This window comes from Leuresthes tenuis, unplaced genomic scaffold, assembly GCF_036924035.1.
Source record: "Leuresthes tenuis unplaced genomic scaffold, fLeuTen1.0.hap1 SCAF_16, whole genome shotgun sequence".
Lineage (NCBI taxonomy): Eukaryota > Metazoa > Chordata > Actinopteri > Atheriniformes > Atherinopsidae > Leuresthes > Leuresthes tenuis.
In genome coordinates, this window is record NW_027325370.1 from 15,233,431 (window position 1) to 15,258,525 (window position 25,095).

At 40.0% G+C, this 25,095-nt stretch overlaps 4 protein-coding genes across 4 annotated transcripts; 3 read left to right on the top strand and 1 right to left on the bottom strand.

Annotated features, from left to right (window-relative positions):
- Window positions 1–996: 996 nt before the first annotated feature.
- On the top strand, window positions 997–4,518 carry sike1 (suppressor of IKBKE 1). Its single transcript, XM_072367528.1, has 5 exons — window positions 997–1,405; window positions 1,575–1,680; window positions 1,761–1,903; window positions 2,023–2,136; window positions 3,450–4,518. The coding sequence occupies exons 1-5, from the start codon at window positions 1,247–1,249 to the stop codon at window positions 3,582–3,584; spliced, it is 657 nt and encodes a 218-aa protein (XP_072223629.1). The 5' UTR covers window positions 997–1,246; the 3' UTR covers window positions 3,585–4,518.
- A 313-nt stretch (window positions 4,519–4,831) lies between these two features.
- Window positions 4,832–7,833, top strand: micos10 (mitochondrial contact site and cristae organizing system subunit 10). Its single transcript, XM_072366726.1, has 4 exons — window positions 4,832–4,969; window positions 5,845–5,892; window positions 6,408–6,514; window positions 6,923–7,833. The coding sequence occupies exons 1-4, from the start codon at window positions 4,906–4,908 to the stop codon at window positions 6,929–6,931; spliced, it is 228 nt and encodes a 75-aa protein (XP_072222827.1). The 5' UTR covers window positions 4,832–4,905; the 3' UTR covers window positions 6,932–7,833.
- Window positions 7,834–9,610: 1,777 nt separating this feature from the next.
- Window positions 9,611–14,987, top strand: htr6 (5-hydroxytryptamine (serotonin) receptor 6). Its single transcript, XM_072367244.1, has 3 exons — window positions 9,611–10,522; window positions 12,215–12,349; window positions 14,419–14,987. The coding sequence occupies exons 1-3, from the start codon at window positions 9,611–9,613 to the stop codon at window positions 14,773–14,775; spliced, it is 1,404 nt and encodes a 467-aa protein (XP_072223345.1). The 3' UTR covers window positions 14,776–14,987.
- tmco4 (transmembrane and coiled-coil domains 4) lies at window positions 14,366–23,670 on the bottom strand. Its single transcript, XM_072367243.1, has 14 exons — window positions 23,550–23,670; window positions 22,894–23,041; window positions 22,624–22,798; window positions 22,022–22,049; window positions 21,786–21,915; window positions 21,351–21,448; window positions 21,012–21,155; window positions 20,762–20,881; window positions 19,672–19,836; window positions 19,347–19,483; window positions 18,866–18,950; window positions 18,592–18,709; window positions 18,341–18,458; window positions 14,366–15,991 (listed from the first exon to the last, which is right to left on the bottom strand). The coding sequence occupies exons 1-14, from the start codon at window positions 23,629–23,631 to the stop codon at window positions 15,527–15,529; spliced, it is 2,013 nt and encodes a 670-aa protein (XP_072223344.1). The 5' UTR covers window positions 23,632–23,670; the 3' UTR covers window positions 14,366–15,526.
- Between the last annotated feature and the right edge of the window lie 1,425 nt (window positions 23,671–25,095).

The following is a 25,095-nucleotide window of genomic DNA, read 5'->3' on the forward strand; positions in this document are numbered from 1 at the left end:
CGTGGACAAGCAAATACTGGTAGATTAGCATCTTGCTAACGGTAAAGTCGTAAACAGCCATCAATGCCTGGCGAGACAACGATAAGGGCGTCTAAGATGGAATTCATCAGGCATTTTTTAATGTTACTTTGTTGCTATGACAGACATGTTGCCTGAGGTGTCAGATTCAATGGTTTGCGAGAAATAGTTGAGAAACCACGACATTATTTCTTTAAGACATGACAGTACCGATTTCTATATCATTTTAAAAAAAAAATACAATTTGTGACGTTTCCAGGTTGATTTCCAGCTGTTAATTGTCACACTTATCCCAATTCTTGCCTTTTTAGAAATTCAAATTAGAAAGTTTTAGAAATATCAGAATCAGAAATCAGAAATTGCTTTATGTCGCCAAATGTACAAGGTACCCAGGAATTTGACATGCTAACAGCACCACAGAGCAATAAAATAACAAATTAGAAATAACAATAAAAAATATGGTAAATGCAATATGTACAATTTGAATGAATGGAATTTTCAAAATGAAATACAATTAGTTGACCGGGAGTATGTATAGGATGGTAGGAATGCATGTTATAATTAAATGATCTTTGAGTGTCTGTGGAAGTGGCGGGGCTGGGGGGCTGAGATGTCCTTATTTAATAGGGTGGTGGCCTGAGGGAAAAAACTGTTCAGGTGCCTGGTGGTTTTGGTTCTGATGGACCTGAACCTGCGACTTGATGGGAGGGGAGTGAACAGAGAATGAGCTGGGTCTCCCACTATCCTCCTGGATACTAAAAATGCAGGGCTGCACACAGGGGTCTTTCACCACCACCAACACACAACGATCTGAAAACTCTCATAAAATATGGGAGTCCAGGTTGAGGGCCTCCGAACAATCTACGTGAAAATCCACCACTTTTTCCAAGTTTCCTTTGGTTTTTTGTGGTGGAAACTCCAAATTCCCAGCTGTACATGAATACAGCATATGAGAGGAAATTGAAGACACGGAAGTGACGTTATCGTTTAGCTTCGCAGGGGTACAACGAACTTGCTAACAGAATATAAATTTTTGTTGTAAGTTTTGTTCATTTTTTATCTATCTGGGAAACATTGCTGTGGTCTCTCAACAGTATGCGTAATTCAGTGTAAAGACCTTGGTGAAATAGCCACTGTAAGCTAACACTACGAGGTATTTTTGCCTGACTATCTGGTATTTTGAAGTAGATTGTTTACGTTGCGGACACGACTTGTTAGTTTTCAGTAAATGGCCTGCACTTTAGAAAAAGTGTTGGGTGATGCTCGGACCCTTCTCGAAAGGTTGAAAGAGCATGACACGGCCGCCGAGGGACTGATAGAGCAGTCCGGGGCCCTTAGCCGGAGAGTGCAGAGCATGACGGAGGTGGGCAATGCTCTTCCAGACAAGGTGAGCGCAAAAACTTCTTAACACAGCTAAACTGGTGTCTCGCATACAAATAGTGAAGAAATGGAACAACATAAATTTATTGTACTTAAACCTCTCTGTCGGTGTGAAAAGAAATGGAACTTGGGAGTCTTTTTAATCCTCCTACTCGCTATGTACTGCTTTCTTTCAGCACACAGAAGACAGCTCAGAGATTCAGGAGCTCACGAAGTACAAGCCTCATGTCCTCCTGACTCAGGAAAACACTCAAATCAAGGAACTGCAGCGGGAGAATAAAGGTAAAAATCCCACAATCTGTCTAGTGATTGTATGGTTGATGTTTTATATCTGTGCTAACCCTCTTCGTGACTGTCTGCAGAATTGTGGCTGTCTCTTGAAGAGCACCAATACACCCTAGAACTGATCATGGGCAGGTATCGCAAGCAGATGCTCCAGCTGATGATGGCGAAGAAGGAGCTGGATACCAAACCAGTGCTCAGCCTTCACGAAGACCACGCCAAAGTAAACTGGCTGTCATAGCACTTGTAAAATGCTCAGTCATAAGTCGTTTTCAAATTGATGAAATTAAAAATACTTTGGTTTAGTGAGATAATCTTGACTTTTATTTAACATCTCTCTAGGAAGTGCAGGGCCAGGTGGAGCGGATATGTGAGATGGGCCAGGTGATGAGAAAAGCTATGCAGGTGGATGATCAGCACTACTGCTCAGTTCGAGAGAGGCTCGCTCAACTCGAGGTGAGCACAGCAGAATCGAGAGCAACAGCTCATATCCTGACATCATCTATTACTTTAATTTTAGAAATCCAAAATACTACAGTCTCACAAACCTACAGTACTGTAAAAAAAGTATTGAGACACCCCTAATTTATTGAAATATCTTCCCAAGGAGGCCGACTTTCACCAAACTGTTCTTGGTGTGTAGAAAAATGTATTTCATGCCAGAAATAAGGTCTAGGTTTAAAAATACCGGAGTTCCCCTTTAAGAAAGCCTGCAGAACAATTGCTCAAGACCATTGTAAAAGATTACAAGAATGTCTGACTTCCTAGAGGCAAAATATAAAGAAATGAGAGGTGGTTCGAGACTTTTCCTCAGTACATACTCAGCCAGGACAACCATTGCTGCAAATACGTACAGGAGTGTACACCCATTAAAACTTAATTTGTCCCAGCCAGAATTGTAACCACAAACGCAGTCTTTGTTACAGAGACGGTCACAGTGGCAGCTACATTATCGGCAGCTTACTCCATACGATATCTCTCCAACTAAAATGCTGTAGTCTTGTGCCCGAATGGTCACAGCTCCTATTATGTAATAAAGCGTAGTCTCTATGAGCCAGAATAAATGCAGATATTATTACAAAGGGATGCCAAACATGTTGTGATGTACAGCAAAATGAAAAAGGAAAACGTTCTTGAAGGATGGCTTCAGTAAAATGACCCCATAAAATGATCTTTATTTTCTCAAGGGAGAGTTGCTCTATATTTGAGAATGAGAGAGTTTCCTCTCAGTGTTGATCTGTGCTTGTTATGACAGTGAGCTTGTGAGCTAAATCTATTGCACCATATCATACTTGGCGGTTAAAAGCAACACAGATTCGTCTGGCTTAAGTTGTTTCTTGGTACATGGAATCAAATCACCTCCATAAATATGCCAGCAACAGCCACCGTCTGTGATGAGAACATTTAGCCTGGGAACATGGGGCGCCATATATAGTTTCAGTTTGTCTCATGAATGATTCAATCAATAAACGTAATCAGATTGGTCACTATTTAATTATATAAATTCACTTTTTCAGTTCATTAAGCTCCTGTCCTATTGAGAAGATGGGCCTCAAAGATGGGCATTTTTGTTAAATTGAGTTTCAAGCATCACTCCGAAGCTCTGTCCTCTTCTCCAAATATGGCCACTGCTGTAGCCAAATGCTAAACTCAAAACTCAAGGGTTCAAAAAGATAGTCCACAGCTCAGCAGGTGACATAAGTGTTACCTCCATCTTTTATTAGTAGTATTTTGGGTGAAGTGACATTTTGTTGCTCTGCTGCCCACAGATTGAGAACAAGGAGCTTCGAGACCTTCTGGACATCAGCAAGGGGTCTGTGAAGATACTGAGAGAAGAAAACGACCAGCCACCAAAAGCAGCAACAGCATGGGAACAGTCCCCTCAGCCAGGTTCCAACGAGTGATCAGAACTGTGATGTGAACTGTGTGTGTTCGAAACAGTCCCAATAAGACTAGAAGACAGGGTTGATGTTGTCATCTGTGTGAAAACTTTTTTTAACAACATGGAATGCAGTAACTAAGCATACTTTTTTTTTTTTTTTTTAAATGAAGACACCCAAACACAGCATTGTAGCTATCAGAAACATGTACCTGTGGGTATATTATTATAAGTATCACTATGTACAGTAATTGTGTAATCACTGCAGTCATGTTGGAATGGATTTGAATGAGGTGTTTGTGTTGTCACTGACCTATGACATATTTCAGATACACACACACACACACACTCTCTGGAGTAAAGGCTGCAAAGGGAAAGGGGAAAGTTTTTCTTTCTTTTTTTTTTTTTGGCCAAAGACACGTTTATTCTTTAAGGACACAGTTTCTACCTCTTGGGTTCCCTTTTGCTGTTCTCAGAAACATTTATGCTGGGTCAAATTTACACAGATACCCCTAAAATTAAGAAACCAACTTATACTCTACTCGACACCATGCAAGACTGTGCACGTTGCCAAGAAAAAGACATTTGGCTGTTTCACAAGAATTTGCCAGCCGAGGAGCGAAAGTGGAAACTTTTTATGTGATTGTCAATTTAGGGCTTTGGAGGGTTTGTCGGTCACACAGTATACAACAGGATTTTCATGTTTGCTACATTTATTGTGTGAAACAAGTTTTCTATTTCTAATAATGAGATTTGAAGGTGGAGTTATGTGCACCAGCTGATGGCACTTCTTTGATAGTGGTAACAATTTCCAAACATGCCAACTTTTTGTGTATATTAAATTTGTGTGTGCACTGCATATTGTCATCTCAGGAAATCAGTGTTTATCAGTTAAACCTGATATAATGACTTAATGACAATGTACTGATTGTGTAAAATAAAATTTAATGTAGAAACTTTGCAATACAAATTTCTGTTGTTTTTTTTGCTGCCAAACGCAGTCAATGTCACATTTGGGCTGTTCTTTTCTTTACCTCAAGATGGCGACATTGGAGCGTTATGATTATAACTCCTCGCGAGGCTTGCAACTGTATCTCAAGGCCGCGTTCAAGGGAAAAATTACAAAAGGGCTAGTGTTTGTATGTGGATTTCTCACATATGCTCTGTAAACAAAATCAATTCGAGGAATTATTGTATTCAACCAGAGTATCTTAAGATATTTGGTGTTTCAGCGTGGCTTTGTTGTTCTACATTTAAGTCTAATGAAAAAGTACATTTCCGACAGCACATGAAAGCATCACCCGAGCTGTATTTGACACTTCTAGCCTTGAGCAAGCTAATTCGATATGTCTGAGAAGGAGCTGGGAAAAAAGTGGGACCGGTGCCTAGCAGACGGTGCCATTAAACTAGGTAAATATGCCCGAGTCTTCGGTCTATAATATTATCGTAATCTCCCAGGACAAGGACACTTTAAGCAGTAATTTATTCTGTAGTCCACAGCTGTCATTGACTGAGAATGGGGCTAACTAGCTAGCTGCAAAGGGCTTGTAAAGGACAATTAAATGATCAGTCACATATCCATGACTTATCTATTATTCTATAAACGAATTAATGTTGATTCTTCAGCCGCATTAATGGGCCAACCTTTGGTACTTTTCTAACACATAAATTTGTTGCTTTTCTTTTAGTTTTAGGTTGCTGGAAAGAAACCAAGTGGAAACGCCTTCGAGAAATTGTTAATTGGACGGTTCCTTGACATAAACACTTTGGCTTAGACAGACATGAAAACGTTTTACAAGACAGCGTTGTCCATCTCAAACTTTGTCATACTTTCAAATCAGGAATAATAATTTTTTTCTGTTGCAAGGGCGTTTTCATTGTAACGGACCAGAGCTACAATCCTATAGTTGGCTAGAATTGATGACAGGTGTCGGGGTTGATCAACTAGAATAAGCCATGACTTGATGAGTCACTGTTATCGCAGACAAGTGGATCCATACATGACAGTGTTCAGTCATTTCTGTGCTGCGAACCAGCAATCAAATTGAAATAACAACTAGTTGTCAGCCTGTTTGTGAGGGAAATTATGGGGGGAAATGCTTCCTCCTGGCGCTGTGATTGCATTCATGTTCATGGTCATATCTTGTACAAGTTATACTAAAGCAACAAAAATCCGGCGGACAATCTAATGCAAAATGTAAAGGGCCTGTAGGACAGCATATATGCATCACAAATAAGTTGCTAAGTTACAGGTTAATTGTCATCTGTGTCTCTCTGTGTTTCAGGTACCGGGCTGGGGTTAGGAATTGTGTTTTCTGTCCTGTTTTTCAAAAGTAAGTCACTTTAGTCAATAACGAAGGTACATGTTAGAGTAGCTAAGTAGAACTATGTTGAGGGTTTGCTAACAAACTTTTTAGAGTTTAACAATCCTAAACTCAATACTTTTATGTTGAGCAAACACATTTCTGCTAAAATTCAGTCTAATATGTGCCTGGATTATCTTTCGAGTGTATGTTGGACGTTTAATTCAGCTCAGATGTCTTTGAGAAGAGGAGCAGGACTGCTGTCACAATCTGCTGTTGCTACTTCAATACACATGCAGTTGTCTTTCCCCGCCACAGTTTTTTGTACTCTGCCAAGTTTCTTTTCAAACAGAAGATGTAATTCGGCGGGATTTTATTAGTCCTTTCAGTTAGATAAGAGCACCAAGAAGTGCATAGATATTAAAGTGAGGTGCAACAAAAACGTAAAACAGTTTAGAGTATGTGAGGGGTTTCACAGGTCATACCTGGACTGCTATGCTTACCTTACTGTTTGAGAAGATATAAAGTATCTTTCTTATTTGTAGGGCACACGTGGCCAATTTCATTTGGCTCAGGAGCTGGACTTGGCATGGCGTATGCCAACTGTCAAAATGACCTTAGGTCACATTATCTGCAGCACAGACATGAAAAGGTAGGTTTGGTCATCTGTGGATCCTTTGTTATAATACACATTGCTCTTAACCCTCAGATGGCAGCTGATGCTTTTTTTTTTTTTTGCTTTATACCTTAAGCAACAAGTTGGAAGGGTCCAACATAACCACATAGTTGTGTTAAAAAAAACAAAGAAGATAAACCAAATTTAATTCAAGTTGTTTTGAACATTTTAACACTTTGAAATGTGACATTGTGGGAGCACATGTGTTTTATCTCCTTGAAATTTTATGTAAAAGTTTAGTCACCAACAAAGGGAAAGCAATGCCCATGATCCCTGATGGTTGAGAGCAAGTTAGAGAAGTAGCTTCTTATTTCTAATGAAAAATAACAATCTGTGTCATTGTTTGTATAAATTCAAGCAACTTCTTTCTGTTTTTCTCAACAGGTGCAGTAAATGTACATCATCAGGGGACTTTTTTTTTTTAAAACATTTTTTTGCATTTATTCTATTTGGTTTTGTCTGAGGGAGCGTCACCTTTCACACCGCTCTACAGTTTGATTCATGCTCCCGACTGATAATCCTTTCCCAGTACGACTGTATGATTTGTTCGTGCTTGATCAGGACCGTCTGTGTTTATTTAATAAAATAATCATAACTACTAAAAAAAAAAAAAAAAAAAAGCAATGACTTGGTGATAAATTGTTCCCCATGTGCCTTTATAGGGGGATGAAAACCATGTAATATTATGATGATATACAACCTTAGTCAGAACTTGTGACTGGTTCTGCAGGTGGTACTGTAAGAAAGCAAGGGTAATGTAATACATTTTAACATGCAAAAGATACTGATGAGAGATAAGAGCAGAATGTGTTGCTACCATCTTAAAAATTCAGTGTTTCAGTTCATTTTATTTATATGTTTTGAAGTGATATCATCTCGGCTGCCAGAGCGAAAAGTGGGCGCAGCGATGTGACTGCAATCCCATAAGGTGGTGGGTTTGATGCAGGGGTTAGAATCTTGGCAGCAGCTGATCTGAAATGGCAGATGACAGGAGTGTAGTTATGGGGAGGATTAATCAGTCCTGAGGGGGCATGAAAAGGGAGGACTTTGAATTACGCACAGGACTTGTTTATGTATTATGTAACTGTTCATGCTGGAAAGTGAAAAATCACGACGGTGATATTAAGTCAATGTGTGTATCAGGAAATATGGGACGAGCAATTGGGACTGCTGGTTTTTTTCGGCTATGGAATGTGGATTTTGTTCTCCATTCGTAAATATGAAATGGAAAAAAAAAAAAAACTTCAGAGAATAAACTTCTAATTGTGATCGGTGCGTGACAAATGTCACCTGTGTGGTGTTTAATGAAATTCACACGTTTGTTCATTCAAAGTGTTCGTGTTTTGTTTTAAAACCGTCGGTGTAATAGAAAACAGGGAAAACTATCACCAATTTTACGTGAATAAATTCAGCTGTGGTTCACGGAACTAAGAGAAGATACGGAACCATTTTTGAAATAATAATAGGCGAGTCTTAGCCTGTGGCAGCAAACCACAGCATCCTGGGAAAACCCACACAGAGGGAGAACACACAAACTCCACATAGGAAGGCCAGCAGATTTGAACCCAGGACCTCTTTGCTTCAGGCAAAAGTGCCGACCACTGCACCGGTGTTTGATTACACATAAAAGTCATGCAATGAAAAAATGCTCCTCTAGTAAAGGTAAAAATATCAGTCAAACTACATGTAAGGTAGAAAAAAATTAGTCCTCTGAGTGCATAAAGAACATTTCACGTGACACGGATGTGCACGTAGCAGCTAACTACTAGCTGGCCAAAGTGTAGCAAAAATCTGTTTTTGAATTGAAAATGCGTCATAGAACTGATAATATATATTAAAAAGTACATTCAAGCCATCTACAAAATAACACGTTAATAAAACTGTCAAATCAATGTGGTGTTGCAATATTCCTCAAAGCACAAGCACTTCAGATTGTCACTTGGCTTAAATGTCTTTTAATTAAAATTCTGCCACTGATTGTTAAGGTGTGAAAAGTGATCTGAGGTGAAATACACGTGCATCTGTGGTGGGGGCAGCAAAGTGTTAAAAAAAACAGTAATTGATGCTTTAACAGCTTTTTCAACACTTTGTTGCATCGTCTTGAGAACTACATCTATACTATAAGAGGAAAAAAAAACCTTTTATAAGAACATGTGTCATCTTTGTAATGCAGTCTGTAAAAACACCACAACCAAACAAGGAGAAAAAACCACCCACACAGTTCCTATGATGCAGAATTAGCATGTCTTGGCTCCGATTGTGCATGGTTATGCATTAACAGCTCAATGCTTTGACACGCTCTCCCTCAGTAGCTGTGCGCTCCGGCGGGGAGACACGCTGGAGTGGCCGCCACAGGGATTAACAGCAGCGAGGGGACGCTTCATCACAAGAAACATGAGACCTGTAGAGCACTTTTGAACAGAGCCTTGCCCGCTAATGACTGTTGCACTTTTTTTGGTGTGTGTGTTGGTTTTTTCCTCCCCTTTGTTGTATCCCAGAAAAAGAGGACGTGTATGTAGCAGCAGAGCTCCAGCTCAGCAAAGGACTTGCAAAAGCTGAAAAAAAAAAAAATCCACTTCTGTGAGGTGAGGTATATTTCTGTGAATAGCTCCGTGTCCTCTTCATCTTTAGAGGGTCCTCTCACCAGCACCGCTCGCTTATGCGTAGTAAAGGCTTATTTCTCTTTGTGCCCTCCTCCAGTGCCTGTCATCATTGTGACATGCAGCTTAAAAACCCTCGGTCGGCTATTGAATGTGTCATTCTGGCTCTTAGTTGTGGATGTGGCAGGGGTGTACTGGCTGGAATGGAGAGATGGGGGGGGGGTACTGTTGGTGAGTTGGATCACTGCACTGGTGGCAATAGAAGAAAGCCCACTCAACTTGTGAGTTTTCCTGCTAAAGGATTATGGAGGTATTTATCCATGAAGGGGAAAAGAGTTTGATGGCTACTCAACACAAGACATCAGTGGCTTCTTTTTATTCAGCAATGTCCTTTATGTCTGGAAGGAGAACCAGTCTGTGACAAGAGAGGAACCCTCAGGAGCTGATTCATTGACTACTGCCAGCCACCACCATGACTGACTCTCACTTGTCTGGCTCAGTAGGCAGCTACAACAGCAGCTCCCTCACCACCAGTGACTGGAACATCACTGGCAGCGGACCTTGGTTGTTGGCCTTCATGCTGACTGTCATCATCCTCATGACGATCTGTGGCAACACATTGCTCATTGCTTTGGTGTTTGCGCACCGCTCTTTGCGCTGCACCTCAAACTGCTTTCTGGTCTCTTTGTTCTTCTCTGACCTAATGGTGGCGTTGGTGGTCATGCCCCCAGCCATGCTCAACGTGCTGTGTGGGGCTTGGGTGCTGTGGCCTGCCTTTTGCCCAGTTTGGCTTTGCTTTGATGTCATGTGCTGCAGTGCGTCCATCCTCAACCTGTGCGTGATCAGCCTGGACCGTTATCTCTTCATCATCTCGCCACTGCGCTACAAGCAGAGGATGACCCCACCTCGTGCGTTACTTCTAGTAGGAGCTGCTTGGGGGTTGGCAGCGCTGGCCTCCTTCCTCCCCATTGAGATGAAGTGGCACAGTTTAAGTTATGGCAGTGGATATTCACTGTTTCCTGAAGTCATCAGCAATATCAGCTCCTTCTCTGACAAACTATACCCGGAATCTTATTTTCAGATGTCACCATCAGGAGGCCCTTCCTTTCAGTGCCGCCTACAGGTCACCCTGCCCTTTGCTCTGGTGGCATCTGTGCTCACTTTCTTTTTGCCGTCCAGCGCCATTTGCTTCACCTATTGTCGGATCCTTCTGGCGGCACGAAGACAGGCAAAGAGAGTTGCAGCACTGAGCAACCCTCCACATCCACATCCTTCCCTTGGGGAACCTTCTCGACCTCCTTCATCTGGGGTTGCAGTAGGGCAAGCTCAGCGGGATGGAGATGACTGCAATCACCATGCACCTCCTATGTCACAAAATGTACTGGTAAGAAAGACAGTAACAGCTACGCAAACCAACCAGAGCAGAGGGTAGTTTGTGTATGAACACAGAGCAAACATTTAAGTAAACACTGGACAATATCTTAGATGCCTCGTTCGAATTAGAAGCGATGCTAAAAAGGTACCCTGACCTTTACGGTACCTAAAGGCATCATGTAATAGAGTTCAAATGTACTGTTCATATATATCGTGCCATTCTTCAAAAAATTTTGCTGCTGAAATCCACTGAATTTCTACATCATCATTGTGCAATTATCAGTTAAAAAATACTAGAGAAAGTCCAGACAGCTGCATTCTTGCAAACTATGCAAGCACAAAAAAAAGCTACCTTTGGAATCACATACAGTTTTTTATAACTGTCAATCTAATAAAGAATGATAAATAAAATACTTTTTGTGTTAATCATTAGTCTTACTAAGGTGGCTGATAAAATGAAGGTGTTGATATTGCAAAGACCTTGTGGCGCTGGTAAACACTCTGTGAACAAAAAAGATGTCATTGAGATTGAATTTCAAGAGAGAGCAAATTAATAGGCAGGACAAACGTTAGATTTTATTTTTTATTTTTTCCTGTGGCATTGTCTGCAAATACACGATTCAAGAAACTTCTCTTGTAAATTTTAAAGGCAATTGTCTTAATTCTGTAAAGAGAATCTCATGTAATTATGTTGTAGATAGTATGAGTGAATATAGCACATTGCTAAAAATCCTCGGTCCTCATCTGTCAGGATCACAGCTACGCAGTCTGTTACGTTTTTCTTCTGCAAAACCCATACCACTTCCAAGCAGTTAGTTCTATAAAAAAAAAAAAAAAAAAAGATGTTCACTTTTACTTTAAATCCCTTTACTCAATTTAAGTAGCCTTAAACATAACGTTTCAAGTGTAAAATCATAATATGTATGAGTTTGTTCCAATACCTAACTGAATAACCAAAATATATTTTATCTCTAACTTGGATGTGTGCATGTCCAAAATTTAACCTGAATTAATGTATTTTGGGTCATTTGTAATCTCTAATATATATATATATATATATATATTTGCCTTCTTGCAGAGGGAACTGCTCATGACATGTAAGATGAATAATATGCAGGGGCTATGCTAAGGAGATCTGCTAAGCTAATTTAGGTAATTGCCACTATGCCACTGAACAGTTATCATTGCACAGCCTAGAGACCTGAAACAGGGGAAACAGCGAGAATGTCTCTGATCCACAAATCATACTACTAGAACCTATAAAAGTATGTTAAAACAAACAGAAAAACCCTTACTTACTACTTACGTGCTGACAATTGGGGATGCACGTCAGTAATCTATTTTTAGCTAAACTAAGCTGATTGCTCTAGCTTTATATTTAGCCTATGATTGTCAGCTTTCCCTTCAAATACAAAATTGTCATGTAATTGAAAATGAAAGATGTGTTCCTCGTTACATTAACAAAGGATGCATTTTGTTATGTATTTTTAGGATGGTCTATGCAAGTCTATGGGTGAGAAATACTACAGTTGAGTAGATTTTAATCTTCTCATTTGACACTTATACAGAATATGTGTATTAGTATTGTAATTACTGCATTAAAGAAACCACCAGGTAAACAGCAGCCACTGGTGTCAAAGGAGAACTGAATTGTAACATGCCTTGCAGAGTCACTTTTTCTATTGTTCTCTACTGTCCACAGCCTTCAGTGAACAACGAGCGCCGCCTGGCTCACAGGCAGGGTCGGAGGGCACTGAAGGCCAGCCTCACACTAGGAGTCCTACTGGGACTTTTCTTCAGTGCTTGGTTACCTTTTTTCATCACCAACATGGCTCAGGTCAGTAGAAACACCTGTCAAGGAAGTTTGGTCAGAGAACATGTTAAAAGTCAGCTCTCTCACACGTATTCTTCACTATCAACATTTGCTTCTATTTTTGATGGGGCCAGTCTTTTCGTCTCAGCGTTGCCAAACTAATGAGGAAATAGAATGGCATTTCAGCTTTGTGTGTATGACTCATTTCAAAGGCCGGAAAGCAACGCACCAAAGTACCATTTACAATTGGTATTCTATTGAATTTGTTGCTTTTGATTTGATTGGACACTAATTACTGAGTCAACAAACAAGGAAGGCCTTGAAAAACCTCACTGAGACTAAATGAATGTAAAAAAAAACAGCTTAATCTAAATTGGTAATGACACTTGTCCTGTTTTTCAAGCTTTCAACGATCGACTCATTTTGATTTCCCATCTGTGCCCTCTTGCTTCTCCCCTGCATAACACACAGAGACTTGACTGTGACTGCACTCTCCTTTCTTTTCACACTCAATGTGGTGTGTGAAGCGCATCCCCCTTTCTGTCTTATTCCCACCGCCTCTCTGTCTCATCTTGATAGTATTGGAAGCTCTCCTCTAACAGCTGTCTCCTCCTTCAGAGTCACTCTTTAAAAGTAGTGGTTAAGTTCAAGATCAGTGTCCTTAACAGGAAGATGTACATGTTCAATACATTGCAAGGAAGTAAGTGGTGGACAGTGTGTCATTAGTGAGGAAAAAAAAAAAAAGGTTTTCCTCCGGAAAAACATACAAATCTGCCAGCAACGCGTTTAAAAATTATCAATATTTCCCTCATGTTAATCAATTTTTTTTCAAAATGATCATACTAATGCATTGCTCTGGGCTTGAAAGGTAAAAGTACATATTTCATGCATCAGGTCATAATACATTCAGTGGCAACAGGTCAGTAACATGCTTAAAGCATCTAAGAGAAACTGAATGTGTCTGTATTCATTTATTAATACAGTTTTGCAAAGAAATTTGGAGATTTCATGACCTATAGTTAGCAAAAAGATTTGGGATCTTTTGGCCTTTGTTGGCAGTGCATTCAAAACAGCTTTGATTCTAAAGTGGAAATCACTGCGTGGGCACAGGAACACTTAAAAAAAATCATTATCAGTGGACAAAGCTCAGCACTACTTCTGAAACTCCAGAATTCATTAAAGAAAGTATACAATACAAGAAAGTTGTCTGCCTTCTCAGAGCCCAGGCTCATTGAAGCTCGACTCAGGTGAAGTGGGAAACTGCCCCGTGGACTGACAGATGAAGCATCTGTTCACATTTCATTTTTTGGAAATCAGAGATGGGTTCCTCTGGGCAGCTGAAGAGAGCGGCCAATCCGATTTGTTTTCAGCAAATATTTCAACAGTTAGCTTCTGTGATGGCATGGGAGCTGGTCTGGTGTACATAGCACGGATTACGTGTACGTCTGTGAAGGCACCATATTAGCACAATTCGGTGGTGAAACAGCGTGGCTGTTTAATTACAGTCCAGGCCTGTCGCCCACTGAAAACATTTAGAGCATTAAGACAAAGGAAGCCCCAAACTGTCGAGCAGCTGAAACTATATCAAGCAGGAAGGGGAAAACATTTTGCCGTCAAAACTACACCAAATGGTCTTCTTAGTTCCTAAATGACTGTTTAAAGAGAACATAACGCAGTGTAGCAAATATACCACATTAAATTCTTTTAAACGCGATGCATTATATTTAGAATGAGCATAAATCGGGGTGCCGGGTAGCTCAACTGGTTGAACTGTCACTGCCCGCTTCCCTGTCCTTTCCCTATTATAAATAAATACCACTGGAGCCCACAAAACAAAGAAATGTCTTATTGTAAACAGTTGATGGAGTCTTTGTAACGTTTTCAATCAAATATAGAGCTTAAGTGATTTATGAATCATCAAATGTAATTATCTGTGCACTTTACCAGGTGCCTCTTGAAGGTTCTTTATTCATGATTTACATATTTTCTGACTTATTTTGTGGAGCGTAATTCCCTTTTTCTTTTTTTTTTTTCCCCCCCTTACGTGCAATTACGTTCTTATGCCTGCAATACCTTTCACTGTTTTCATCCAGGCGGTGTGTGAGTGCGTCCCCCTTGCACTCTTCGACGCCATCACCTGGCTGGGTTACTGCAACAGCACAATGAACCCCATTATCTACCCGCTGTTCATGAGGGACTTCAAGCGAGCTCTGGCAAAGCTCCTGCCCTGCTGTTCCTCCCGGTCGCCCAGGAGACCCTCGCCAGCGCTCTCCATCTCTCTACGCAACTCAGGAGAGCCCAACGCCGGCAGCGACCTCCCCTCACCTCTGGCCTCTGACCCCACCCACCCCCCTGCCACCGCTACCGATGCCGTCAACCTACTGGACGCGGAGCAGGCTGGGATTGAGTTGCCTCTGCTTCTCCCCAATCAGGTTGACACCCTGGACTGAGTAATGACAGAGGTAAAGCCAGCCAATAAGTTACGTCGGGTTTTCTGCTGAGAGTGATTCATGACAAGTACTAAAACCTCAACTCAACAAGCTCCACTCTAGTTCTTCTTCAACTGTGTGTTGGAAAGAAAAGATAGAAAACACGAAGTGTTTCACGTCTCATAATGGCAAACTCAAGACCATTTTCAGTTATCAGTGCCAGTATACAATGTTCTTGTAAAATGTGTATCACATTCTTATGGGTGGAAGAGAAAAAAGAAAGACATATTCGCTGAACTGCCCCCAGCCTTATGGAAATCAAATTGTTGCGATTATATCCATAGCAACCAAGCTAACAGCTAAAAATAAGTGGAACAAAAAGAACAGTTGTCACCTATCCTGCAGCATCTATCCAAACCTGCAAATCAGAATGAATTACTAGATTTACCGTTTGTGAAAAAATCAAATAAATGACACTGTCTTCAAAGTTCTAAAATGATTATTAAATGAATACTTCAGGGCATCTAAAGAAAACTGAAGTGGTGAAGAAAAAGCAGTTAATTCAAGAGGTTTTCTTTTCAAGCTGCCATATGTGTGCACTGACACTTGCGCAGTCTCTGGCACGTCATCGTGTTGAGAATTAAATAAATATTTTCTCCAATGAGACTTTGACGTTGCAAAGCAACAGACAGGAAAAAAAAAAAAAAAAAGGTGAGAGGAAGCAGCTGGCTGTGGAACATGCTCTTTACAAGTTTGGCTGCTTCTATTTGTGTCAGTGCTCCGTAGTCCAGTGTGTATCATTCCAGCTCCATGATATGTGTTCACTGTCAGGCTCCTCTTCATTGTCACACTGTGCATTCAGATCTGGGGATGTGGCATTATTAGCGAGTGATACATTATTCCTGACAGAGATTTGACCCTCTGTGTCTGTCTCATTTAATGAGTCCAGTAGATCTGAAATATCTGGGATATCCCAGCCGTCACCCATCTCCTCTGTCTCTGCCGCATCTCCGCAGTCATTGTTTTTTTGTGAACAAGCTTCGGCCTTGTCAGCAGGGTTTTGAGTCATGTTCTCTTGTTGCTCCTTGGTGGTTTGGTCAGGGATGCCCACGGCCCCCTCTGTAACTGCTGCAGGCTGAGGAAGAGCAAAGGAAGCTCCTGGGACCTCTTTGGTGGGAACTCCTATTGCGACCAGGATGGTGTCCATCTGACGCATATAATCCAAGTGACCTTTAACCTGAGGAAGAGGAATATTATTTTATCACCCATAACTAAAAAATTGTTAACATTTCTTTATATTGCAGGGTTTGATTTTAAAGTGTAGTAAATGTGTAATTATTGTTTATCCTTTTATTTATTGTACAGCAACATTTTTATACTCTCCCTTTTACATGAACAGGTTTCTTGTATGGTGCGACAGTCATGTCTAGTATCTTCTTACTGCTCTTCTTTTTAAGCATTTAATTAAGTGAAATGTGAGATTTCTTTCCCTGCTACAGTGAGATTTATGCGGAACCATGTTGGTTCAAAAGCTGGAAGAAAGGCAGGCTGAAACCGACCAACAAGGGCCTTATTTTTTCTTACCCTAAGCAGCACAACTGTCTCTTTTAAACGGCTAATAAAACTACTGATCAATAATGTGTCTCAAAAATTGCGCGTCATTGTAGAATTTTCTTTTCTTATTATCAGCCCACTCTCAAAGACATTGTTTCCAGGAGCTGATGGCAGCTGTGTTCAGCTATAAAAAGCCCACAGTGAGCAGAGCAATAAACAAGCATAACCAGCACAAAATGGAGAATTTACAAAGCGGCTTAAGAGCCAGCTATTGGCCTCATAAGTCAATGGTGACCAACACTTAGCTGCACAAAGCTTTTGGGTCTACTGAATGGGGTGTCTTTGGCATAATTTGCATGTTTCCATGACTCTATTGAGTTAGGGATGCACAAAAACTAAGAAATTGAAAACTGATATAAAGATTTGCATGAACTAAACGTCTTGGTAGTGGTCTCTAGAAATTTTCTTCCAGGCCATCCTTGGACCACTTTTAAACTCCATGTATAACATTTTGGAGGCCTAAAACACAGAAGTTGTGGCACAGTTTTTTGCCATTTAAAGGTTCTTTACTTTTAACACATTATTCCTAAATAATAAATCTGATTACCGTGATATCTTGTCGGTCAAATCTGAAAACCTTTGAAATGCTTAACTGAAAAGCTTCGGAGTTTTAGTCCAATAGTGTGTCCATGGCAGCGTAGTCCATTTCAATCATTTACCATGAATAAAAAGCCGTAGCCACTCCACTGTCTCGTCAATGCTCCAACTACTGGTAACAGAAACAGTGGAATCGCTGTAGAATGCATTGATATCTAATGGTGAAGTTTCAGAATGCATCCGTTGAATAACCCTTCTCTTACTCGCCCCCTATGGACAGTGCAGGAGAATGAGGCAACATGGCAGCTGAACCTCAGCCTTATGTGAGGTTATACACAGCTTGTTAAGATGGGAGTGATGTCCATTTCTTTTTGCATCTTGCTGTTTTATTTGTAATGCGAGATCAAAGCTGAGCCTGCAGTCAAAGTAGCCATGAAGCCATTAATTTGTGCTTGTGTGTGTGTGTGTGTGGGTGTGTGTGGAAAAGAGCTGTTTTGGCAGATGGCTTATCACATGGGAACAGCAGTATGCCGCCTCTGTTTGGTCGGTGTGAATGACTTAAGAAGAGCAACAACAGCATCATGAGCAGTCTTTTTAGTGCCTTTCATGTATGAAACAGGCCTATGGTGTGTTCTACATGAGATACACAGGAATTTGACTTATTTAGCGGTTGTTTTCTAACTCCATGCATTAAACAAAGTCAACTCCTTTGTGCTACATCTGATCTGACTGTAAGCTTGAGGACATCTACAAATTGGGAATAAAAACCGTGGAGTGCAAGAATCAGTGAAGCCCAGTCATCATTGCTTACAGCCTTAATGGACTTAAGATGCCTTCAAATGGAGTTATATTTATTCTGTCCATGCGAGGAGTCCATAGGAAATAGTTTGATTTGTTCAACAGTTTTATAGTTTCCAGGGGGAAAGACTGAAAGATATTATGTGTCTGCTGAATAACAGGCAAGTGTTTGCAAATACAATCTTTGTAATAACAACTTTAAAGTGCACTGCGTTAACATGGTATTTACAGCTTGTTCCACTTGCGTAGAACATATAGAACCTGCTATGACAGAGTTCTGCTACCAGTCATGTGAAGAGACAGTACAGATGTCACTATCAACAGCAGCAAATAAACCAATAATTTGATAAAGATGATATTAATTGTAGACCATAACCAGTTTCTAAACTAAAGAACAAAAACAAATTTTTTAAAAACTCCCAAAAAAGCATCCCGAATGCTTTTTTGTTAGCGGTGTCTGATGAAGTAGTCAACGATTTCTTGACTATTTCTTGAAAATCCAATCCAACAAAGCACTTTTCATACTGAACATGAGCCGACTCTTAACAATGGCTTTTTGATAAGAATAAAAACGGTAATCATAAACAACTTCACTGACTCTAACTTTATCGTAATTCAAATAGAAGCTCTGACTCACCACAGAGGAGAGATCCACATTAATTATTCGCCGATCCTGGATGTTGATTGGCTGCAGCCCAGCAACAGACAGCTGTGCAGCTGAACTACGGTACAAAAACCCCAGGAGCCAGTCACCTCTGAGAGGTGGAAAGTTCAGAAAGTCATTCATTAATGCAGCTCCACAAGTCTTGATGGTATAAATTTAATTTCTAAATAGTAAAAAATGTAAACATTTTTATAAAGACCCTCCAGAAAAGAACTCTTCTTCACCTGCAGTATCCATTCACTATTCTTCCAGCTACTACCCTCGCTATTCTCTCCCAGGCTTTCTCAGAGCCGTCCACTGGAGCCCCCAGAAGCACCACATCCTCCACTACGCCTTCACTTCCTGAGAATTAAATAAACTGATTATTGCAGTTGGGTAGAAAACATGTGAGATATCACTGTGTACTATTCATAATCCAACAACAACATGAGCCATTCCTATCTGAAACGACAAGGATTAGCGTTGCTAATGGCATCACGTCATTAACGCCTCATATACCTTGATCAGTGGCGAGCTCCTGTAGACAGTAGTAGATAACTCGGGCTCCAAGACTGAAACCTATGAGGCTGACAGGCCGCTTTCCCTTCAAATACAGAGAAAAAGAGAAGAGTAGCTTTGATTGTCTTAGTGCTTACTGAACAAAGGCAAATTATTCTCTCTAATAAGATTGAGATATTCAATGTTTAAAGTAAAATCATGTTCAAATTCAAGTTTTGTTCCAATGTTCTAGCTTTGTACCACGGTTAAGCGCACATACCTACAGAAGACAATCCTAATTTGTCATATCTGTGCAATTCTTTCCCCACTTCCTATTCATATGTACCGCAGCTATCAAATAGAGTTGAAAAGTGACAGAAAATATTAACGGAATAAATATGAAGTAAATACTAATGTACCACAAGTACCTCGAGACTGAGAGCAGACTGGGTTAGACAGTCGCAAAGGGGGTATTAACAGAGATGATAAGGCTGCACTATACCTGCTGCCTGCTTCTCAAAACCTGCGCCAGGTGTTTTCCCACCTCAGCCGAGCGGTTCAGACAAACAGACCAGGGGTTGTCGATGACGCTGGCTGCTGCCAGCAACGATGCAGGCCATGTCAGAGCTGTCACAATACCTGAAATGGTGTAAATACATCAATGCAGTGCCAAGCAAAATGACTATAATCAAATAAGATAGTTCATCAGAATGTAACTCGTTCAATGCATCTGCAAGAGTGACATAAACATTTTGATACCATTTGTGCATCTAAATAAATAACCGGTGAATAGGGGCTGAGTGCTTCCTGCACAGTCATCCTCCTACCTGAGAGCACTGTGTATTTGAGGGCTTCCTGAGCTACCATGCTGACCAGCCCATCCAACAGAGAGGTCATGGCCGAGCCCAGGTCCCTGAGAAAACGTGACTCCCACACCAGGCAGTATTGTTCGCCACACTCACCCAAGCTGCCCCACGGTGCCTGGAACGAACCTGGAACACAGTAATAGTGTTTTTATAGAGGGAAACATCGAAGCAGCACTTGAATGATAAGTGTTTTTCCAGCCTTTGTGTGTGAAGGGGTATTAAGCTTGTAACCGAGTATGTTTTAGTGGTGGTGGAGAGATGTATTGTTTTTTTTTATGCAAAAGCAAAACTTGAGTGTTTTTTATTTTATTTTATTGTTCTAATTAAAAAAATGTTTTTTCTTGAACAGTAATTAATAGTAAAGGTAACTGAGCGAGATTACCGTATGCTGCTCAATAGACAGAAGCATGGATTTATGAACTGCAGAAAGATAACATTAAATGAGTTTGGCCGGCAGTTTGTTCTCTTGCTGGTTTAATTATTTGGTGAATTTTGATTCCCTTGTGTGTGTGGATATAGTTCTCTGGCACTGATCCAGCTGGATTTATTCAGCATACTGAACTGAGTAGGCTTAACCGCTTAAAGGTCAAGCTTTTTGCTTTGATTTCCATACAAATTTTGTGTATAACTGTAGAGCTAAATTGTCTTTTCTGCCTAAACATCAAAATTTTCTAATGTCAGTGATTATGTTCTTACACAAAAGGTACGAAAACAGTTTCTGATAAACAATGGTGTTTATAAATGTTCTGTGAGTTTCATGAAATATTATGAATTTGCTATTTACCAGAGACACAATGTAATATTCTCCACTCTTGTCTTTCTAATTGTGTTACAGTACAATGTGTTGTAAAAAGGGTGTGCAAGATGGCTTTCTAAAATCAGCGTATTAAAAGTAAAGTAAGATTTGTCAGGCACTTAATTTGCCAAAACTATATTTTCTTGTATCATTAGTCTATCGATGACACATAATTTATATTTTTTTCCAAACAGTCAATTCTGTAGTACTGGAAATTGGAAACGGTTGTAGTTACGCAGTAGAAGCTATACTTACTGTATTTACCACTACAGAGCCAACCTGTCACTGTGATGGTCAGATGAAGATGCTTCCCAGAGGTCAATGGAAGGAATTCAAACTCCTCTATTGCCCCAACACACTTATTCATTTTATAGCCTAATCAAACAATGCATAAAAATGAAAGAGCAATGTTAAAAGGCAAAAAAAAATGATGCTAAGCAGATACATCTATTCATCAAAATTAGTCAACATTCTGGAGCCGATGGCCTCTTTTTGCACACTGTACCAGTGAGTCCAGCGCCTGCTGCTCCAAACAGAGAGGCCATTATTGCAATGCCAGTGGCTGAGCCCAGAGCAGCAGCACCTCCCGCCCCAAGCACAGCACCTGCTCCTGCTGCCACCAAAGGTGCCGCCAGTCCACCTGTTACACCTGGCAAAAGCACAAAAGATGGCAGGCCGTCAGGAATAAAAAAGTGAAAAGGTGCAAATGTCTCTGAGGACGAAAATGAAAGGAACAATATGTGGTAAACTGTTGGAAGTCCCCATATAATCTTTTTTTTTTTTTCAAGAGATCTTTGATTGAAGCCTGAGCTTTCACATGAAACAGTAGTACAGGAATATTCACCAATCACAGTCCCACCACCCACTGTGGCCAGTCCGATGAGGAGGTAACGTCGTAACTTCCGCCCTCTTTCTCTCTTCAGCCGCCGAGAGGATTCCTCTCTGGTGGAGGCAGAGTGAGACAGATCATCTGCATGAGTTAAAACATTCACTTTGCTTTTACAAGACATCATGTGACTCGTAATCAGTTTAAGGTTGCATCTCGAATACAACGGGAGCCTTTTTTTTTTAAACCAGTGCTATCATTAACGATGTGACTGCAACTCTCACTGTGCAGTTTTACACATGCTACATCTGGCAAAGCAAGGTTAGCATAACACATACATTATTATCATTGAGTATTCTGAATGAATTAAGATTTAGGGTGCTTAGAAATGTAAAAGTATCTGACACAATCAGATGAATCAATCATCCATGGCTCCATGGCACTATAGCTTACTCGCTCTCTTCTCCTGCTTCCCTCAGCCTCTCTCCCAGTGTCCCCTCAAAATCCTCCAGCTGCTGCGGAGAGACTCGCAGCAAACAACTAACATGGCGGATGAGAATCCTCGATCTGGCATCATACTGGCCTGTGTACATGACAAATAAGTATTTTTTTTCGGAGAACAGGGTTTTGTGAATTTACGACAACTTCCAAAGTCTTTTTTTTTATTTTATTTTTTTAAAGATTCTTACCATCTTTGACAGAAAATGACACCAGATCCTGTAAAACAAAGCCAGAGCTGGTTAGAACAGACATGCTTGCAACTGAAATTTGATTATTGATCAACAAGAAAATAAAAGAAACTTCTATTGTTTTGACATAGCTGTATGAGATCATGCATGTTAACACTTGGAAATGCCTCCTGCACATCCTACGCACATGTTGTAAGTAACACATAAACTCCACTTCCCTCTGCTATATGTCGTCCACCAAAAAGAGCTAAAGTCTGATGATTTCTGGTGTGGTTTTTAGCTTGTCAGACAACAAAAGTTACAAAGTTGATTATCATGCAATTTTGTGAAGAATTGGACGAGAAGAAGCTAGACCCCATTGCATTTTGAAAGCATCTGAATTTGCTGGAAGAAAGTGCTGCATAAGTTCACTTCTAGTTCTTATTACACAATATCATAATTACGACTATGTATTCAAACATTATTTTCGCCTATATGATACCTTTTGCTGCATAAATGAACGCTAACTGCTTAACATTTTGAATTGGTTATTGCAACATCAAATTACAAAAAAAGCAAGATAGTTCAGCATTATTTAATTCTTCATCCTTTGAGTGTCCAACCTGTATGATTGGTGTGGCTCCAGTTGCCAGCAGTGGATCAGCCTGTAGAATGGAGAGAAAGGTATCAGAGCCCTCAAATCCTAGCCCTGACAGGAAAGCCCCCATGACCGGCATCACAGACTCATCCAGGTCCAGCCAGCGAACCAACCCCTCCAAATACTGCTGTCTAAACTCACTGAGAAACAGAAAAACAAGTGCTCTTTATCACAAAGACTAGGCTGAAGTCGAACACACATTCAGAAGATCACGATGACATTATTCTTAACCGACCTGTTTTCAGATCCAGCAAACAACTGGCCCAAAGAGACACCACACAGTGCTGCAAAAGCAAAACGGCTCTGTTCTGTCAACTGTCTGCTGATTATTTTTTGTGGGCTTTGGTCACATGGGGCATGTTCTGTTCCTGCCCCTCCAGGGTCTGTGGTGAGAAATGTACAAAGCTTAATGATTAATGAAAATTCCGGAGAAAGATACATAATAGAAAACTGAAGATTCATATGTCATACTAGGCTACATTTAACTGATATTTGTGATAACCCTAAACCACAAACCACCTAAACCACTAAAGAACGTCATTTTTAATGCAGTTTATTTATTATCTTTCATGCCGAATCATGCCGAAACACGGAACTAGGCTACAGTCTAACTTTGAGCTTTTCATCATTTCTCTGATGGGCTGACCTGACACCGAGGTTGCTGAAATGTGACCCAAATATCTTATATCACAATGTTTCTTAACTTTTACCTAAATCAAAGTCAATTCATAGTCTGTAACTGTTAGCTGCTAAACAGCTGGCTGTTGATGACAGCTGTTCTTCAGACGGTTAACAAGCTAACGGTACAACAGTAACTTTCAATAACGTGCTAATCTAGTTTTTTTCCCCCACTACACTAATGGGAAATGTAATTAATAAATTATGTTGTACCTGGTGAGAAACTGGTGTCCGCACTGCTCTGTTTTCCCTCCATGTTTGTGTTACAACTCTGCAGACTGAAGTTTTGTTGCATTTACGTGTTCATCCGGAACTCCGACATTATGTTTTAGACGATACTCGCTCATTCACAAACAAGTAATAGTAAATGTGTCTAAAACCATCAAGGCAATACAATTATTTGTTGTGAATGCTTTCGGGTGAAATTAGAAGCCTCACGAAACTAGTTTGTTCGGCAAAATAAAAAGAGCGAATATAAGTTAGCAAACAACATTTGAACATATTATGAGCGTACTTAGAAAAATCCGTTGTTAAAATCATTGCAATAGATTACCGTTAGTATGTTTACAAAAAGTCAGCGTTGTATGTCATAAAAAATATTTTAGTCTTTAAAATGCGGTCTGTACAATGTGAAGTGTGTCATATTTACGGTTTTAGTAAAGGCATCATTGGTTCTCAAATTTAAAGTGACGTAACTTCCACGTACTCTTAAGAAGGGCAGAGGTTTACGGCTGAACCGGTTGACGACATTATCGATTGATAATTTTTATGACAGTAACACATTTATCATACTGTGGGCAGGAATTAACAGTTAATTGCAACTGGGTACTTAAACCAAGGTATCAAGAAGCACTGCTTAATACGACAAGGAGGGAAACCAATAAACCCCTCCTAAGAAAATAAAGTGCTAGTGTTATACAACTTTGGCCAGTAGGTGTAAGTGTAACATTTATTTTCGCATTTATTTTTTTTTAATGGATCGCTCTATGTCCTTAGCCCTCATTCTTTCTTTTAATATTGTAACAAACTTCAAAATAAACTATCCATTTTGGAATTTTTAATCTTAAAAAGTATGCATATGTTCTTAAAATGTGTTTCTCCTTCTTCAGAAATATTAAAATTCATATTAGAACTTGTTCAGGCCTGTGAAACACTGTCTGCCACCATCTCAATGCGCTGCCTCTGTTGCTTTGTGACAAGATATCAAAAGGAAGATTGTCCTCCAATGAAGGGCAGCTAATTCAAGGACACTTTTTAAAAAGCACATTTGTGTAATCTGAATAAATGTGGCCTTTGCATATGTATGCAGCAGCTAACAATGTTCAGAGCAACATTATTTTAGGGTTTAATATTGGATTTGAAAAATGTGAGGATCCAAAAAAGTCTCATATGCTTACAGTATATGCAATATAGTGTAGTATTGCAGCCTATATAGAAAAACATGTCAGATTTTGCCAATTTTGTAATAAATTAGTACATAATAAATTACATTTAGTATGCATGTTTAATATGTATCCATGTACAACCTCAATTCCAAAAAAGTTATGTGTTGAGTAAAGTGTAAATAAACAGAAACATAATTGGATGTTTTACCAGTCTTATGAAAGCAATATTTTATTCGAACCTGAGTGCTGAAATTGAGACATTTAATTATTTCATGAAAAACATGAACTCGCCTTGAATTTGATGGCAGCAACATGTATCAAAGAAGTTGGGATGGTGGCTGATCAGCAGAGGCTCAGCAATAGGGTTTTCAGAA